Raw genomic sequence first — 17,924 nt, forward strand, 5'->3', positions numbered from 1 at the left:
AAAAATATCTGTTTCAGTTGAATTACTGATCCTTGGTTGTCTCCAAAAACAGCAAACAAGTAACGTTTATGATGACTGAAGAAGGGATAACTAGATGTTTCCCAGTTGTTATGCATGACTGGTGGAGAAAGGGAATAAATCATTTTGCCCCATCAAGCCCCAAATCTCCAACCTGACCAATGTTCAGCAAGAGATACACCATGAAATGAGTTGCAGCTTGAGAGCTGGAGCTCCCTTCCCGGAGGAACCCGACAGGATGTTTCCCTGTTAGACTGAGCCCTGCTAGCAGTTTCATGTGAATGTATTTCATGTTTAGGAACTCATATTTCAGTTTCTAAGTGAGTGGTGTTTTCAATATTGAAATCAATTGTTCCAACTCCCCAAGTGACATGCCGTTTATATATCTGTATATTTACATATTTATACTTAATGCACCTGGGAGATTCTTAGCTCATTTGCCAACCCCCTAGAAGAGGTGTGGTCACTCCTTTGATAGGCCCGACTGGTAAGAATTGCAGCTTGCTCTTTGAAAGAACAGCTCTGACTACCTTTCTCCTTATTAGAGAGGGAAAGAAGACACTTTTGGAACTGAGACCACTGCTTATGGTTTTCATTCGTTCAACAGATAGTTGAAATGTGTCTATTGCATGCAGGGCTCTAAGCTGGCTACTATGAGAAACTTGTTTACAAAAGTAAATAAAATAGGATTATGTTTTTCACTCTTTTACTTAACTATGGGTTCCCTACAGAAAATACATCTTTGCTTCATGGAGTGGATCAGGGGCCAAAGAATAAGTCTAGATACAGAACTAGTTTGAGAGCAAAGGAAAAAAAGAGAGAGAGAGCAAGAATCCTTGGGGAAGGGACCACACCAGCCCTTTGCCTCCAGCTGTTACTGAATGTTTTCAGTTGAAATTAACAAGGTCATAAAAGAAAGAGGATAATTTATAGTTCCTTGAACTGAGAGAAAGTCCACCCCTGCCAAGAAGATGTCCCCATTGGAATTCTGCTAATTGATATATGGACTTTTTTCTTAGAGATTTTCTTGATTCTTCACATGACACATCTTGAAGTTTATCTCTGATAAGCTAGTGAATTAGACAAAATTGGAGCAAAAGCCTGATTTAAAGTGAGGCACAAGGAGGGAGACTTTTGGCAGCTGTAAGAGCCAAACAAACTTAACATTGGATAGTCTTTTGAGATCAAAGATCTTTGGCAAGATTTACATATTCACATTAGAAGGTCAATAACATATTCTAAGGGTAGCAGGCATTTGGCAGGAAAAAAAGTTACTTCTGTCTAGGATCCTTATCTTTTTATATTTTCAAAGAGAGGAGGATTTACTCTATTTAAACTTTCTAGATTTGGAATGTGGATAGAAGACTGAATGTCTAAAATATCAAAAAGAGTAACATATTTCCTCAGAGAAACTTTGAAACTTAGTACCCTTACACAGGAAGTATTATATGCAAAGGTCCCTTGAAATGAGGGGCACCTGCTTCTTTACCAAACCCTTAAATCTGTGAGTGGGATCCAGCACAGCGAGCTTCCTTAGGTATCTAGATGTCTTTCCTTCATTGTTCTCGAGAGCTGACCTCAGTCTTTCAATTCCTGCCCAGAAGGCTGCCTTAGCCTGATCTGTATACTGCAAATGATGCAGCCTCACATCATTACATAGAGATGATATAAAGCCTCTCCCCTCTGTCCAGAAGAGAACTAGAGGGCATCCTGGAATCCCACGGTCAGTGATGTCCTTGGAGGTGCTTTCGGTACCTGAACAATCAGCCATAAGCTTTAAAGAACAGAGAGATACTCCACTGTGCAACCAATAGGCAGTCCAGATGAGCCCATCTCCAGATGTGGCGTGGAGATAAAATGTTTCAGGTACTGCGGTCGATACAGAGGTCTTTCAATGCCACTGGGATGCCTCCTAGGTAGTTTATTAGCACCAAAGGCAAAACGAGAGCTGTGATGCTGTGAGAAATTATCTACCTCTCGTTTAGTTGTTGTAATTACCTGGCTTACTATTAATAGTGACCATGTATTAAGAACCTACGATGTGGCCCTCACTCTGCACATAGTATGTACTTTAATTCTCTTAGTGACACTTTAAGCTAGTGATTATTCACCCCATTTTACAGATGAGGATAGTGAGGTTTATCGGCAGGTACGTGCCCAAGGCCAGGACCTGAGCTCGGCTGCCCGACACCGGCACCTGCTCCCTTAACGGCAGCGAAACTGAGATTTGAACACAAATCTGCTCTACATCAGTGCCCAAAATCTTTCCCCTCCACCACGCTAACTTGACTAAAACAAGGCTTGAAGGCTGTAATAAATTATCTCAACCTGCCATCTCCGGAATGACAGTCCCGAATTCTCACCGTATGCCAATTCTTATTCACTGTTGCTAAAGAACAAAGGAAATGAAAAGAAACTTTCCATTGATGGGAACCATGACACAATGGGCTTGATCACTGGAGTGCAATTAATGAAGCGTATGATGTAAGAAAGGGAAACAGGGTTCTGTGCGAGGCTTGTTTTGCGCATATATGTCACCAAGACATTGATGAGTGTCAAATTTCCTCTTTTGAATTGCATTGTTAAAATCATGATAGGATTTTTTTTCACTCAGAAGCTTTTTTTACACCCTTATATGAATACACATCAAAATGTAGGCTTATCCAACTTAAAGGTATTAGTTCCTTTAAACTCCAGAAGAACCCAGAACTTTTCATATATGTCCCTATATATTATTCTGGAGTGTATAGTTCTTCACCCTGTAACTTTTTATCTCATTATAGACAGGGTATTTTGATAAGTAGTCCTGTGTTCCATTCCATGGGGCCAGCTAAAGTGATAATTTTGGCATTTTGGGGGCATTTTTTTGCAATAATAAATAATAAAAATAATCACGAATATGCATTGAGCTTTCTGTGCGTCATCTCCCTTAATCCTCTGAAAAAAGACTGTGCTTATCTTCGTCTCCATCTCATAGGTGAGGCAATTGAGTTCTAGGAAGATTTAGTACCTTGCCCAAAGTCAGACAGCTACTGAATGGCAGGGCTGGAATTTGGACATAATTTCTGATTGCAGAACCAGGGCACAGAAGAACTGCCATGCAGGCAAGGGGGCAGGAGAGTGCAAAATCCAGCATCCTGCCTTTCTACAACATTCCACTTATTTGGATTTGAAAAAGGGATCCATCTAAACTGTGATAAACTCTGACCCTTTTCCTCCCATGATCCTGAAAAGTCAGAGGGCTCTTAAACCAAGGTGAAGGGCTGTAGTAGGGGTGATTGGGAGGTGCCTGTATGGAGCTTCTGCCCCTCGCAAGCTGTGCTGTTGGCATGGCCTGCTGCTTCCTGACTGGCGAGGAATCTCACCGTTGTCTGTGGTTCTAGGGCAGAACACTCAAATCTTCATGGACTCTTGCTATTATTTAGTGTTAATCGCAACGACGTCACAGGATTGGTTTCCCCCTGTCAGGTCTTGTTATGGGTAATGATGGAACTTCTTGTGACCACAGACATTTTGCAGTAATGATCTGCTGTGAGTTCTCCGAACAGAACAAAGGTTCATCTGGGTCCTTCCTGTCTCGCTACAGACACATCACTCTGTTGGCCGCGGCACTTTCTGGGAATGGTTTTACCAGCAGTTAAAGATTACACGTTAAATACCATTCTCTGTTTTGATTGTTTTAGACAGTTGAGGACTTCCTTTAGCCTGATTCCAAACATCTATTACCTTAAACACCAGCTTTTCAGATCAAAGAATACCTCTGTCGTGTCTAGTGCTGCATTTACAGTGCCTCAATTCCGTGTCCATTAAGCCCAAAGCCTCATCTCAGTCTCTGTGTCAGATAGCCCTGTATTCTGCTTTTGATCTGAAGACAATTAAACTTGTTTGTTTCATCCATTTATTAGATTAGGATACACTTATCTTTTCTGTCAGTCCAAACACAACTTGGTCAGCTAATCTATTTATACCACTTTGAAATGGGACAGGGTATATTTAGGTTCATACTTCCCCGCAGGGGAAGTTTTTTTGGGGATAATTTGCATTCGTTTTCTAATTACAGTTGGCCCCAATCAGGATATACTAGACACATACCTTAATCAAACACTCCCATACATCTTTGTAAACAGCAGACTGGAATCATTAAGTATTTCCAACTGCTGGCATTTTTCTTTCTCATTGTTAGGGCAGGTCCAATTCTTTCTACCCAGGCTGCACATGGAATCCACTTCCATGTCCTTATCAGTGTCATGCAGATGTTCTGTTTGCTTCTGCATTGGTTACAGGTGTCCCTTACCATTCCCTGCAGTAGTATGTGGTGTGCATATATGTATGTTTCTGTATGCATATAGGGGTCCCATTAATGCTCTGTCATCTAATGGAAAATTAGCGTAGCCATAGCTCTATTAAACCAATAACACTCAACATTGACCGTCAACAGCAATTTCCAAAAGGATATATTATTAGGAACTTTGCTTCAAATCAGAAGCCCATGGCAATCCCATTGTACAAACCTGGCCCTAAAACCTGGATTTGCTTTGATATCTGCAACTGGGAGTATGCCAGCCTGGGAACTGGGCAGCAGACCTTTATGATGGCGTTATCCAATTAAATGTGTGGGACAGTGGATGTCAGGCTGTAGACAAAATCTTTGGGGAAAGCATTAGACTAGTGGGCCCCCTATAAAGTTAACAGTACGGTGTAGCCTTCAAGGTTTTCTTCAGAACACGATCTCATAACTATGTCTTCTTTGTTTGTTTTTGTTCACTGAGCAGTATATTAATTAATCCTGGAAACCACCTTAAGATCCAAGAAGGTACTTTAGGATTTTTCATCGCAAGCGATGCCAAAGAAGTTAAAAGGTAAGGGTTTATTTTCACTTGCCTTCCTTTTTGGCTCAGACATATGTATCTCCATCCACTGAGATACGCTTTCAATGTGTACCGGGCCCTAACCCCGAAGCCTCTTAACATGTCTGTGGGCATCAAATGGTGCTGAATCTTAGGAAAAAGAGACTGTGCTTTCAAATGCTTTCATGGATTCCTCTTCACACAATCAATTCCACAACTTTGAATTAGAATAATAACATTTTAGACCTATGAGGCCCTAGATACCTGCTCTTTCATTTTCCAGGGGAGGAAAGTGAGTCCCAGGGAGCCTAAGTGATTGTTCAAGATCATCCTGATTCTTGATGACCCAGAACAACACAACATAGGATAACCGGCCCCTTGTCTAGTGCTGTTTCCTTAATATTATCCAGACAGATTTACTCGAGAATTAACCGTTTTCTACTTTAAGTGCCACATGGAATCTCAAAAGGTTTGGATTAATTTCAGATGAAATACTAAACCGGCTGTATTTTTATTGGTGGCCTTCTAGGTAAGTGGCTGAAGTTGTCAGGTTCACTTCTTAAGCTTCTATAGGTACAGCCCAGGATTTCACTGGCCTCAGTGTTTCATGACACTCTTATTAGTATCCTCAAACTTGTTTAAGCAGCCCAGGAAATCATAGGGTTTTTTGCAGAACACCATGGAGTTATTGTTATGTTTGATTCTAGCCTGTGAACTAGGAAAAACTTACTGGTAGAAACTGTGACTCAGATGGTCAGACAGGTCACTCAGCTCAACAACAATGTTGCATAAAATATTTTAAATAAATGATGAATTGTCAAGATCTATCATTTTTATATAAGCCTATTGTCTTCATTCAGTGAGCTCCTCCTCAAAGCCAGGCCTGTGCTAGGTGATCTGTGTTCTTTAATGCTACTCCTCAAAATAACCTGATGAGGTAGGTCTTCTAAAGCTCTTCAGGCTTTGGTTTCCTCACCTGTGAAATTGAGACAAGTGATTTGTTCAAGGCCATGCAGCACATAAGCAAGTGGCAGAGCCCAATTAGAACTGGTCTTTCCTTTTCTAAAACCCACATTTTCGACCACACTTAATAATACTAGCAAATTCTTATGCAGAGTTCAGTGTGCGCCTGCACTGTTTTAAGAACCAGGTACCAGGTGTTGATGAACTCATTTAATCCTCTCGACAAACTCAGACAGGTACCATTACTATTCCCATTTACATGCAAGGAAACTGAGGCGCAGGTTGGTTAACTAACTCGCCCAAAGCCACACTGCTAGTGTAAAGTCAGGATTTAAAACCAGGAAGTCCCGTTCCAGAGCTTATGTTCTTAATTATTTGCCAAGAGGTGAGCCTGCCACACGGAGTACAGACCTATGAGATTTGATAACTGACACTTATTTTCTTCTTCTTCACCCACTCTTAAAAACTAGCCATACTAGTTATAAAAGCTTTTAGGAAAAAATGGGGTGCAGAAGCAAAAAAAATATCCTTGAGATTGAGGAATCTAATGATTTAAGTTTACTTCTGGAAATTGGGAAAGGATTGCCATTATTCAGGTGTGGAAGAGGAAAACCTCTTTGTCTAGTTCCTGGACCCTCACCTTTTCCAGGAGTACCCCTGAAACGGGGGTCACCTGAGAGAGGCAAGTGTGAGGGTAAATGAGACTGAAGCCCCTCCAGGTCTTCTGGGAGAGAAGGTTGTGCCCCCGTCCAAACTGCGAGGCACAAAAGCTGGAAACAGCAGCACAGCACCATGCATGGGGGCTGGGAGCACAGCGGCACCATCGATCACAGGTACCTCCCAGATAGCAAATATAATATGAAGCTCCCATTTGTGTAATTCTGTTTCCTGTTGCATCTCTCACTAATGAATGTCACAAATACCAGGCAGTCCAAAAAACAAATTACCTCCTGTATTAGGGAGTGCAATATGTCTCATTTCAGTGCTTTATGGTATTCACAAATACATGCTGACACAATCAGCCTCGACGCCAGCCTGTAATTTTCCACGGTGTGTGATGTGTCAAGAGCAAATGCTGGCAGTTAGGGGATTTCGAATAGATGAAGACTGCAGAAACCCACAGAAAGGACATCGGAGGTTTGAAGGAAACTAAACAAGTTTTGTAAAAATGGAAAAGTAGATTATGATGATCTAGTATTGAGTTTGCACCCTCTGCTGCAAAAAAGCAACGGGAGAAGTTAATGGATTGTAGCTCAGAGAAACTTTCAGATGCGGTGTTTTAGGAAGAGAGGAGTGAAAGCCTCCAAGCATTCTCATACTCCTTCATTTATCAAATGTGCGCAGGTCACTCACTTCTGAGACCACTCGGTACTAGGCGCCAGGGAAGCAGTGGTGAACAGTGGGGAGAAGATGCTGCTCTCATGGGCTCACATTCTGGGGAGGAGAGAACTGCAGTTTGGTTTATTCGTGGTGCAAAGAATTAATGCAGCTGCCACTGATTTAGATTGGGGGTAAGTGACGGCTGCTCTGAGGGAGAAAGATTTGAGCAGAGATGGAGGTGACGGGAAAGAATCCATCATACAGGGATCAGAAGGAAAGAGGAGACACGGTGGGAACAATTTTGTCGTGTTCAGGGAACCTAGGGGAAGAAAGTGGGCTAGATGAGGTTAGAGGGAAAGGCAGGGGCTCGTTTCCATAGGACTTTTTACAGAGGTTGTGTTCGTATAAAATGGAGTCATGGGTGGTTTTAAGCTGGGGGTGATGTAGTCTGATTTATGTTATTAAGAGGTGTTTCCATCTGCGTGGTAGAGGATAGGATGTGGTGGGGTGGGAGAGGAGGCCAACAGACTCACGGACTGCTGCATAGTTTAGGTGGGACATGATAGCTTGGGCTAGATTGGTGAGTGGAGGTGGAGAGAAGTAAGGGCAATTCAGGATATATTTTAGATAGTCTGTAGGACCCACTGATGAACTGGATATAAGAAGTGAGGGAACGAAGAGAAATCAAAAATGGAGCCTAGATTTGGAGCTTATGCAGTTGGGGGGATGGTAGCTCCATCTTACTGAGATGGGGAAAACTGGGGAAAGAGCAAGTTTGAGGTGGTAGGAAATCAATTCTATTTGGACTAGGATAAGCAGGCAGTACCTACTAAACACGCACATGGAGATGTCATAAAGCCAGCGGGACCTGAGATTCTGGCATTCTGGGAAAAAGTGAGGGCTGGAGATGTAAATTTGGGTGCTGTATCAGTGAGGGTCCTGGCGAGAAAGAGATGACACATTTAAATGGGAAAAGGGAGAAGAGTTTTATGAAGGAACCATATAAAGCTGTGGGCAGAGAGTTAAGGGAAACTAACAAGGGATGGCAAAGCACCCCAGAGCTAGCAACAGAGGGGAGCCACTCTCAGCCCTGGATCTGCAGACTCGAGGGGAAGGAGGGCTATCAGAACCCGGAGAGAGAGATTGTAGTGTAGGAAAGGCTGCCTGGCAGGAGCCGTATCCTTCAGTAGAGAAATGTCACCACTACCATTTCATGACCACCCTCCAGTCTCCTGCTGTCCCCTCCCATTGGCCGAACAACTGGAGAACCTGAGGACAAGGAGATCCTGAAGGCCAGCCTTGCAGGATGCAGATCTGGTCTTGATGATGCATGGGGCCAGGTCACCAGCTGTTTGGAGAAGGGGTGGGAGGAGAGGGAGTGGTGAGGAGGGCAGAGAGGATTGACATGGGAGGAGAAGGTACGGGGGGTGGGGGGGAATCCCGAAGAGTGTGAAAAGGCCCCCGGAATCCACAGCCATGGATTTCAAGTGAGATCAGTCGGCACAGAGGTGTGTCCTTTCCCCAGCAATGCTCAGCTGCTTGGGTGCAGGTGTGCAGTAGGGCGGGGCTTTGCCAGGTGAGCATGAGAGGCAGAGATGCATGGGGAAGAGAATGGTGCCTGCAGAGAAGTGCCACTTGGCAAAAATCAGCTGGAGCTTAGGTACTCTGCTCCCTTCAGTTGGGTGGGGGGGTGGTGTCTCCAGGTCACCACTCATTAACTTTACCTGTCTGGCCCTTCAAATATTTCACTTTCAGAATCCAGCTTTAATTCATGAAGTAATCATACTTTATCTTTTCAGTAGTCTATTCAGACTCATCATCCTCTCACTACCTCTTTAGTAGAGATGTGTTAAGACCTTGGGCTCTGGCACTAGACTGTGTGGATTTGAATCCTGGCTCTGCCACTCTTAGCTGTGTGACCTTGGGCAGGCCACTTAACCTCTCTGTGCTTCAGTTTCCTTATCTGTAAAACAGAGATAATAATATCTCCTTCAAAGGATTGTTCGAGGATCAAATATGTTAATGCTTATAAAATGCTTAGAACAGCTCCTGGCCTATAATCTGTGCTCTCTAAATGCTAGCTGTTATTTTTGTTACAATTATTATTATGTGTAGCATCAAATGGGGGAGAAAATGGCCAAAGGAAGTGGAAGCAAAATCACTTCCTCGTTTCCTGTCCTTCCCGTTTCAAGGCAGGTCATCACTGATTGGGTTCTTAGCCACATTGTCACTCAGACAAGTAGTCAGCTACCTTTCCTTTTTTTGCAAGATGGATGAGAACTGGCATTTAAATAGTGGGTGAGCTGCTAGGGTGGAAAGAACTTTGGACTTGGATTTAGAAGTCCTGGAGCCGGCCAAGGTCCAGACAGAATGACTTTGGGCAGGTCACAACAACCTCCCCAGTTTACAGATGAGGACACTGAGTCCCAGGGACTTTGACTGCAAGATCTGCAAGACCTCTCCCAGATCCCAGAGTCTTAATGTTGCTTTCCAACCATTGCCAGCCATAAATGAAGTTCCGTGAAAAACAAAAAGGAACCAAGAAGAAAATGGTCAAGAATTGTGTTTATTTCTTTATAGCCCGGGTCAAGGAAAGACTGTGTTTATCCCTGGCATTCAGTCACATGTTGGGAATGGTGAAGGCGGTGAGACAAGGATTTTGTTAATGCTCTTATCCAGAGGGCTGTTCCAATGAATTTTATCACAGTATCCCCCAGTTTTGAAAGGACACAGGCCCCCAGTGCTGTTCTTCTAGGCCCTGTGCATTTTATTTTGTTTCATTTATTCCTGTGCATTTTATTTTTTATTTTTTAATTAATTAATGTATGTATGTATTTATTTATTTACTTATGTCTGCGTTGGGTCTTCGTTGCTGGGCGCGGGCTTTCTCTACTTCCAGCGAGTGGGGGCTACGCTTCCTTGTGGTGCGCGGGCTTCTCATTGTGGTGGCTTCTCTTGTTGCAGAACATGGGCTCTAGAGCGCAGGCTCAGTAGTTGTGGCACACGGGCCTAGTTGCTCCACAGCATGAGGGATCTTCCCGGACCAGGGATCGAACCCGTGTCCCCTGCACTGGCAGGCAGATTCTTAACCACTGTGCCACCAGGGAAGTCCCTATTCCTGTGCATTTTAAATAGTACGCTGGGGCTTCCCTGGTGGCGCGGTGGTTGAGAATCTGCCTGCCAATGCAGGGGGACACGGGTTCGAGCCCTGGTCCGGGAAGGTCCCACATGCCGCGGAGCAACTAGGCCCGTGAGCCACAACTACTCAGCCTGCGCGTCTGGAGCCTGTGCTCCGCAACAAGAGAGGCCGTGACAGTGAGAGGCCCGCACACTGCGATGAAGAGTGGGCCCCGCTCACCGCAACTAGAGAAAGCCCTCGCACAGAAACGAGGACCCAACACAGCCAAAAATTAATTAATTAATTAATTAATTTAAAAAAAAATAGTGCTCCAATGACCTTGTTTTGTCTCATCCAGAATATCTCCGACACAGCCAATGGACCTTGTAATCATATATTAACATTTGAGTCACAGGAGAGGATTTTCTTGTTGGTTGCTTCCTCTGGGTCTCCTTCTATCCAACCCAATCCTATAATACCCTCTGCCCACCCCATCCTAGGGGTCACATGAGCTGTGCTCCTTAGTAAGAAGAGAACCTTCAGTGATGATGTGTTCTCAGGCCTGGATGATATGGGAGTGGGTCCAGCCAATTTGGGAGTAAATATGGGCTATGATACCCCAGAAGGAATTTGACAGAGAGCCCCTTTGACTTTCCCTTTCCACCTTCCTCCTCAACCTCTCTCGCTCTGGCTGACAAGAGAAGGTGCTTTCCAACTGAGTAGGCTAATATTTTTATTTGACTGAGGAATGTCATCCTTGTGCCCCTTTAATACCTATTTGACCAGACCGTGAGGATGTCGGCGATGTATTTAACTTCCCGCCAAGGGCCCAGGGCTGGTTGCCCATGTGTTCTGATGAGCGGCATTTAGAGCTGTTCTCCAAAATGAAAGAGGAGCGAGCAGATGTGGTGTGTCACGTCAGCAATCTCTCTCGCAGCTCCTTTTCAAATAAAAGTTTATGAAGAGAAGCACTAACTCAAATCGCAGAATCCTATGTTTGAAATAAATGGTCTCGCAACAAACATTTCCGTCTGTAAACGTCTAAACCTTTCAGAAGATTAAAGGAAATTAGTGCTGGCGTGTTTCATTAATTTGGCACCATGGTGGAGGAAATGTGGTCCTCATTTCACTTGGGTGGATTATGAAACGTGTCAGTTTTTCCATTCTTTTTCTCCAGGGCATTTTTTTACTGCAAGGCCTGTCATGATGACATCACGGATCCCAAAAGAATAAAAAAATGCGGCTGCAAACGGCGTAAGTAGTGTTTCTTTCCCCCTTCCCTCCCTCTTTCCTTCCTTTTATCCCCAAATTCATTTCCCTTCTCCTTTTCCTTTTAAAGAAACACTAAACATCAAGAGGTTCTTGAATATGTTTATGTTTCACCCTGCAGTTTAAAGAGACATGAAATTAATACCTGTCCTCACTTGATCAGAGCAGAGGATGGAAAATCACCACCATCAACACCTCGGCGTGAACCTCATGCCTAATCCCCACTTCTTGACTCTGAAGGGATGCCTAGGTAGATGTGTCCAGTCAAACAGAGCAAATGCAGTGTATGAGAGAGAAGGAGGGCAGCCAAGGCCCTGGAGGAGGGAGTGGTTTTGCATAGTGATTTCCGGTGGATGAGAGGCTGTCAAGTGGAAAGATGGCCGTGCTAGGGCCGACCGGAAACTGGGTCTGAGGACCCAGTTCCCAGCTCCCAAACGGGAGCTGACTCTCTTCGCATTTGGGATTCCTGCCAGTTTGGGTGCCAAAGGCCAGAGTTTTCAATTGTGATACCCTCAGATTGGCCCAAGGAAGGAACTTGGTCATCACCAATGGGCTTTATTTGCCATTGCCCCAGTGACCGACCTCAAACACCATTGCTCTTTGGGATAGACTAGATTGGGCTTGATAGCTCCTGACATATCGTCTCAGACTCCTTACAAAGCAGCATGCCACTGGGACTTCTTGAGAAGGATATGGTAAATCAGGAATGGTGAATGGTGAGCTCTCGAAAAACTAAGGCTTCAAGTGAGGTTTGCAGTCATTATGTTGCATTGCCTAATAGAATTTGTTCACAACCCTGGAGAAAACAACGATAGTGATGCCTTCCTTCCCATGGTGATTTAATGTTTCCAAAGCTCTTTATGATTGTTATTTTTGTTGTTCCTCACCATAACCCTGCGTAATTGGCAGATGGTGTTATTAATCCCGTTTTACAAAAAGAGGAAAGTGAGGCTCCAAGTTCCATGGGAGGATGAGATTGCTGAGAGTCACATAGATCCAACAGACAGGGGTTCAGGCTCACCCGAAGGCTTCTCTTGGTGCTGTGCCCTAGTCTTTTTTCTAAGAGAGAAGGACAAGGTGGGTGAAATTGGGTCTGACGAGTAAGAACCCAACTATAAAGGATCACCCCATAAAATACTTTTTCACAAGCACACACCAGACAGAAGAGCACCATTCCTGAGATACGCTGACCAGAGCAAGAGCTTCTTTCACAGAAGCCATAAAGGGGAGCACAGGAAATACAAAATCAGTGAGACATAAACACCACTCTGCTGGAGCATGGAGGAGACACTCAGCCTCGTGGGTAAATACCCAGAGAAACACTCTTGGTCTAGAGTAGTTTCTGTAGAAATCTTCTTGGGCTGGTTCCCAAGCTTGGGGCAGCTTAGGTCCACTGTTTTGCTCCCCCTTCTCCACTGACTTAACGCACATGGCCCCCTCCACCCAGCTCGGACACCTCACCAAAATGAGTATCCATATGTCAGGACAGGAACCTCTAACTTCTTAGGGCCTAAGAACTCTCCAGTTCCGACAACCTACCAGGAAGAGCATCCAAGGGCCTATAAAGGCACAGAACAAACTCACTCCCCAACCAATCCCCCAAACTCCGAACTCAAAAGGCCCTTCTCACCAGGCAGTGCTCCCGGCCCAGCTCAGTTATCTGTAAACACAGAAACACATTTCAGCTGACCAGGCATCACCCAGATCATTTCCATCAGAAGGAACACAACATCCCAAGGCAGAAGTACATGAGAGAGAGTAACAAATACAAGAGGATGAACCCATGTCAGAAAACACTTGTAGTGGAGAGGGTTGGGGAATGTAGGGGAGAGTATTGAGGCCAATAACCCTTGACCAGATATTTGCCAGAGAACCTGGCCCCATGGGGGTATCAGTGAAATGACAAGGCTACTTTTACGTGTTGATCAGTCATTCACACGTATTTGAGTGCCTTCTTTGTGCAAGGAGCTATTCTGGGTGCTAGGGATGGAGCAGTGAACGAGATAGTCCCTGCCCTCCTGAAGCCTTCACTCTAGTGAATGGAGACATGCAATGATCACAGAAATAATTAAATGCCTTCAGACAGAGACAAGTGCTCTGAAGAGAGAGGAGACTGCCTGAGGGTGTGAGGGACCTTGTAGGGATTCTGCTTCAGCTAGAAAGGTCTGGAAGACCTCCTTTGAGAGGTGACACTGAAGCTGAGACTCAGTCCAGGTAGACAGAAGAGCAAGGGCAAAGGTAGGGATAAGTTAGTGGTGTTCGAGGTAAGGCAGGAAGGCCAGTGGGGCTGGTGGGATTGGGGAGAGGGTGGTAGGAGACAAGGTCAAAAAGGCAGACAGGGACCATGGGAAGAAACGGGGTTTTAGTGCTATGATAAATACCGCCATTGGAAGAGTTTAAACGAGTTAATGACATCATCAGTTCTTATTTGAAAGGATCTCCCTGGTGACTGGACAGAGAACAGGCTCTAGGGAGGCACGAGTGGAAATGGCAGGAGGAAGAGCGAGCGTCTCTGACTCCTGCTCTGATGCTGGAATGTTCCTCACAGGGCACTATCTATAGTAGAACCCAGCAGACTGGTTTTTAAGTCCCTAGAAATGAGGATTTGGCCTCTAGGATATTTTTCCATCTTGGTTCCAGGCAAGCAAACGGCAGCTGACTTTAACTTTATCCTGGAGAGAGAGGCACGTAATTGTTTGAAATAATTCTGCTCTCCTCATTACCTTTAACGTTGGTTCAGCTAGTGAATCGAATGATCTCCCCGTCCTGCGCGGTACAGATTGCTACAAAAGGACTGTCTCTGCAAAGCCAAGCCAGTGTGACAGGGTCTTGCTCTCTCTCTCTGCACCCCTCTCCCCTCCTTGGGCTCCTTGTCTCATAGAGGCCCTCAGCTGTGAGGTTAATGTTTGATAACAATCAGAATTGTCCAAATATCATTCTTCCTCATTAAAAGGTCATAGCCTGTGTTACAGAGGGTGGGTTGTGGATGTGGATGTGTAAATTGTGGTTCGAATAAAACGAATGATTAAACATGAACGTCCTAGGGCATACCAGGCAGGTTAGGAAATTGGCGAAGATAGATTTTGGTTGCAAAGAAACTTTTGTTAGAAGCAGAGCTAGAATGATTAATAATGTGGGGCGGGGGGGGGGGTGGTTCCTGCCTTTGAATGCACATTGCCTGGTGCCCTAAGTTGGAGAGGGCAGCTGACCCATAGTCAACTGCCCGAACCTGTTAGGCCAGGTATTAATAATTCACCCTGGAATGATAAGTTTCCGGGAGGGCAGAGCTGATGACATCAGTGGTCTTTATCTACAGTTTTCTAACCCTCCCCTCCCAACCTGGCTTTTCCCTTTCCAAATAACCCTCCACCCAGCCCCCAACCTCCCCATTCACCTTCATTCAACAGCCTTAAACATCTCGCGTCATACTATCTGGAGAAGTATCAAGTGTGCACACTCCATTTTTGGAAATTCTCTGGTAGTATAGTTTAACTTTTGCATTTTTTCCCATTTCTTCATAGTTCTCCATCAAGGAAGAGAGTCAAACTCAGCTGTCTGGCCAAGGAGCAAGTTCTCAGAATCTACTATTTACCTATTTTCTTTTTCTGTATAACAAACCCAGTCTAATGATTTACATTTTCTCCCCCAGCCTCTAAATATTTGCCAAAAGGTGGACTCCTAGGGGACAAGTCATGTCTAAATTGCTGTGTTTGAAGGAATTTTCTTTAACTTCTAATCATTGACATATTTTTGATTTATTTCCTTTCTCTTTGCTGCCTTGGAATACTGCCCCTACTCTATTTTAACTGCACACTGGTAGTGATATATTGTGAGTAAAACGGGTTCCCAGCAGCCCGGAGTCCAGTTCCCCCTGTCTTTCTCTAGAAGAGATACTTCTTTTATTTTCTGTACAGTTGCAGTTTCTTTTTTCTTTTGGTATTTATGTTGCATGTAGCAGTGACATCATGCCCCAACTCGGTCTGCAGAGTAGCCTGGTGCTGGAGAACCCTGCGAGCAGGGAACCCCTCTCTGTTCATCCACTTGCCCCCCCCCCACCCAACCCCCGCCAGCCTCTTACCAGCTTCTGGCGCTGTCTTATTTTTCCACTTGAAAATAAGACCTTAACAACAGTGTTTCTCTTGAAGGCCTTGTCTCAGGACCTTTAGGGGACACTGAGTCAGCTGAGGTAATTACCACTAGCTCTAGATGCTTCATCAATTGGGGTTCATTGTCATGCTTGCCTTTGATAAATTATACTTGGTCTCCTCTGCTGTTAAGCTTGAATCCCTATCCTGAAGGAAACACATATGCTACATATATATTCCCGTGTTGTGATATATATGATATGTACCAGTACTTTATATGTAAAAATGCACATTTTTATATATAAGCGTGGAGATATTTTATAGAGAGAGTGATGTATTTATTACGCCATACGTGCCTCTCTATACGAGAAAGTGCTTGAGAGAGAATTAATTGGACACCCAGCTTTGGGACTGTGTAAGTATCTAAATTGCCTTACTGGAGACAAGTATTTCTACAGTGGTAATTATTTCCTATATTCTATGAAGCACCTTGCTTTAAAATAAAATTTCTCCCTCAGTAATACCCACTAGGACATACCTAGTTCCTCTATGCGTGTTAGGCATCTTGCAAGATCCCTTTACTTGTTTAAGGAAGAAAAAGATGGCTTGAAGAGAACGTTCCATTTCATTAATGAGCTATGTAGAAGCCAGAATGAGTAAATATAAGTCTCTGAGCACGTCAGTTACTCCAGGAATAGGACCATCTCTCCCAGCAAGATTTGGCAATTGACGAGGAGCTTGTAGGCCAGTATTTCTGTGTGTGACTTAGAGCAGTGCTGCTTTCAGCGGCACCAGCGATAAGCATCCGTCTTTACTCACCTACAAGAGACCCAACCTGTAGACCAGTCCAACGGCCCTGGAGTTAGCAGGAGATGTCTCCACACCTGGTCCTCTCCTGCTCCTTTGCAGAAGAAGAGGCAAGTTGGTCATCTGGTTTGGGCTAGTCTTCACAGTTTGAGGGTATGGAATGCTCAATGTACCAACAAAACAAAACAATGACCTTGTTCGGTTCAGAGCAAAATTCTGCCCAAATTGACTCCGTGGCTCCCTTTATCTGCAGAACACCTTGAAAAATGACCTGAGGGCATGAACCACTTTCCTACCTGCAGAGCTGCCTACTGTATCTAATGATCTTTCAGAACTGGAGGGAAACCGTGACGTCAATCAACAAACAACTCTCGTGCCAAATTCCTCTGTCTTCTCCAGCCACAATATGGTATTGAGGGAGGATCAGCTAGTTTGGTGTGCTCTCTGCTGCTGACATTAACCAGCTTTTTCTTTCCCTTCTTTCCGTTCTTGGAAAACCACCTGAAAGGTCTTTCTCCTTCCTCCAGAAGCTAATCAGAGGAATTTTGCTAAGTGAAGACATCATTCCTCATTTATAGGACTTAAAAGAATGCTCTTGGATTCCCACTGTCCCATCAAACAAATGCCTTCACCTTTCACCTCGGTGGACTTTTTCTTCCATGGATATTTTAACTTAAAATTTTATTGCTGCCGAGAATATGAAGAGCAGCTCCAGAGTTAAGGCTTGGAAATAATCCTTCCTTCATTGGGTTGATTTTAAACAGGAAGTTGTAATCTGACAAGTGTCTGTGAATTGAATGGCAGGGTTTTTTTTTCCTTCTGCCCCGGTCTTGCCTTGAATTGCTCCATTTGAAACCTAAAATATTTTTTCCCCAGCAGTTGGGAAATGCCACCTGAGCTTTTCAGTTCAGCACTGCTTTTCCTGCCCCTTCCAACCCACCCTGGAAATTAAGATTCTGCAATTGGAAATTGGCTGACAATTTGGTTGCTGGTGCAGGAGGCAGATGGAGGTGAGAGCAGGATGGCGTCCAGCTCCCTCTTCCATTCCAGGCTTGGCTCCGAAGGGCTAACCAGCAGAGAACCTGAACCTGACAACCGATTGTCAGTTTGACACAAGGAAAGAGCAGTAACTAAGCTACATCTCCAGCAGCCCCTTCTCTACAGGTTTTCTTTCTCATGATTGAGACCTTTGAATATATAAGAAAAGTTGTCCAGGAGTACGTCTGAGAAATCCTCCAGTTCTCAGTCTTCCAATAAATGGCTTTGATGAAGTCCATGAGGGAAATGCTTTTATTTTGTCTCTACAAATAGCACTAGGAAGTCATAATGGAAACATTGGATGAATATGCACTTCATCGTGGGGAAGGCAAGCACATTAAAGCTTTTTCTCAAACTGTAAAACTGCTAGGACAGAGTTCTTGGAGGAGAAAGGTGAGACTCAGGGTCTAACTCTTGGCAACTGCATAACCTCTTTGCATCTGTGGCGCCAGTCCAAGA

At 44.4% G+C, this 17,924-nt stretch overlaps 1 protein-coding gene across 5 annotated transcripts in view; it reads left to right on the forward strand.

The window, feature by feature from the left end:
- The window catches only part of KCNMA1 (potassium calcium-activated channel subfamily M alpha 1), a 745,231-nt gene that overhangs the window by 594,362 nt on the left and 132,945 nt on the right, over positions 1-17,924 (forward strand). For 3 of the 5 annotated variants that reach the window (XM_036829453.1, XM_036829451.1, XM_036829452.1), the window contains exons 17-18: positions 4,791-4,877; positions 11,444-11,520. In XM_036829453.1, coding sequence (XP_036685348.1) covers positions 4,791-4,877; positions 11,444-11,520 — 164 coding nt within the window. Of the gene's footprint in view, positions 1-4,790; positions 4,878-11,443; positions 11,521-15,355; positions 15,365-17,924 lie in introns of all 5 variants that reach the window. The other 2 variants (XM_036829449.1, XM_036829450.1) reach the window with 1 other exon arrangement.

Source organism: Balaenoptera musculus, chromosome 16, assembly GCF_009873245.2.
Source record: "Balaenoptera musculus isolate JJ_BM4_2016_0621 chromosome 16, mBalMus1.pri.v3, whole genome shotgun sequence".
NCBI lineage: Eukaryota > Metazoa > Chordata > Mammalia > Artiodactyla > Balaenopteridae > Balaenoptera > Balaenoptera musculus.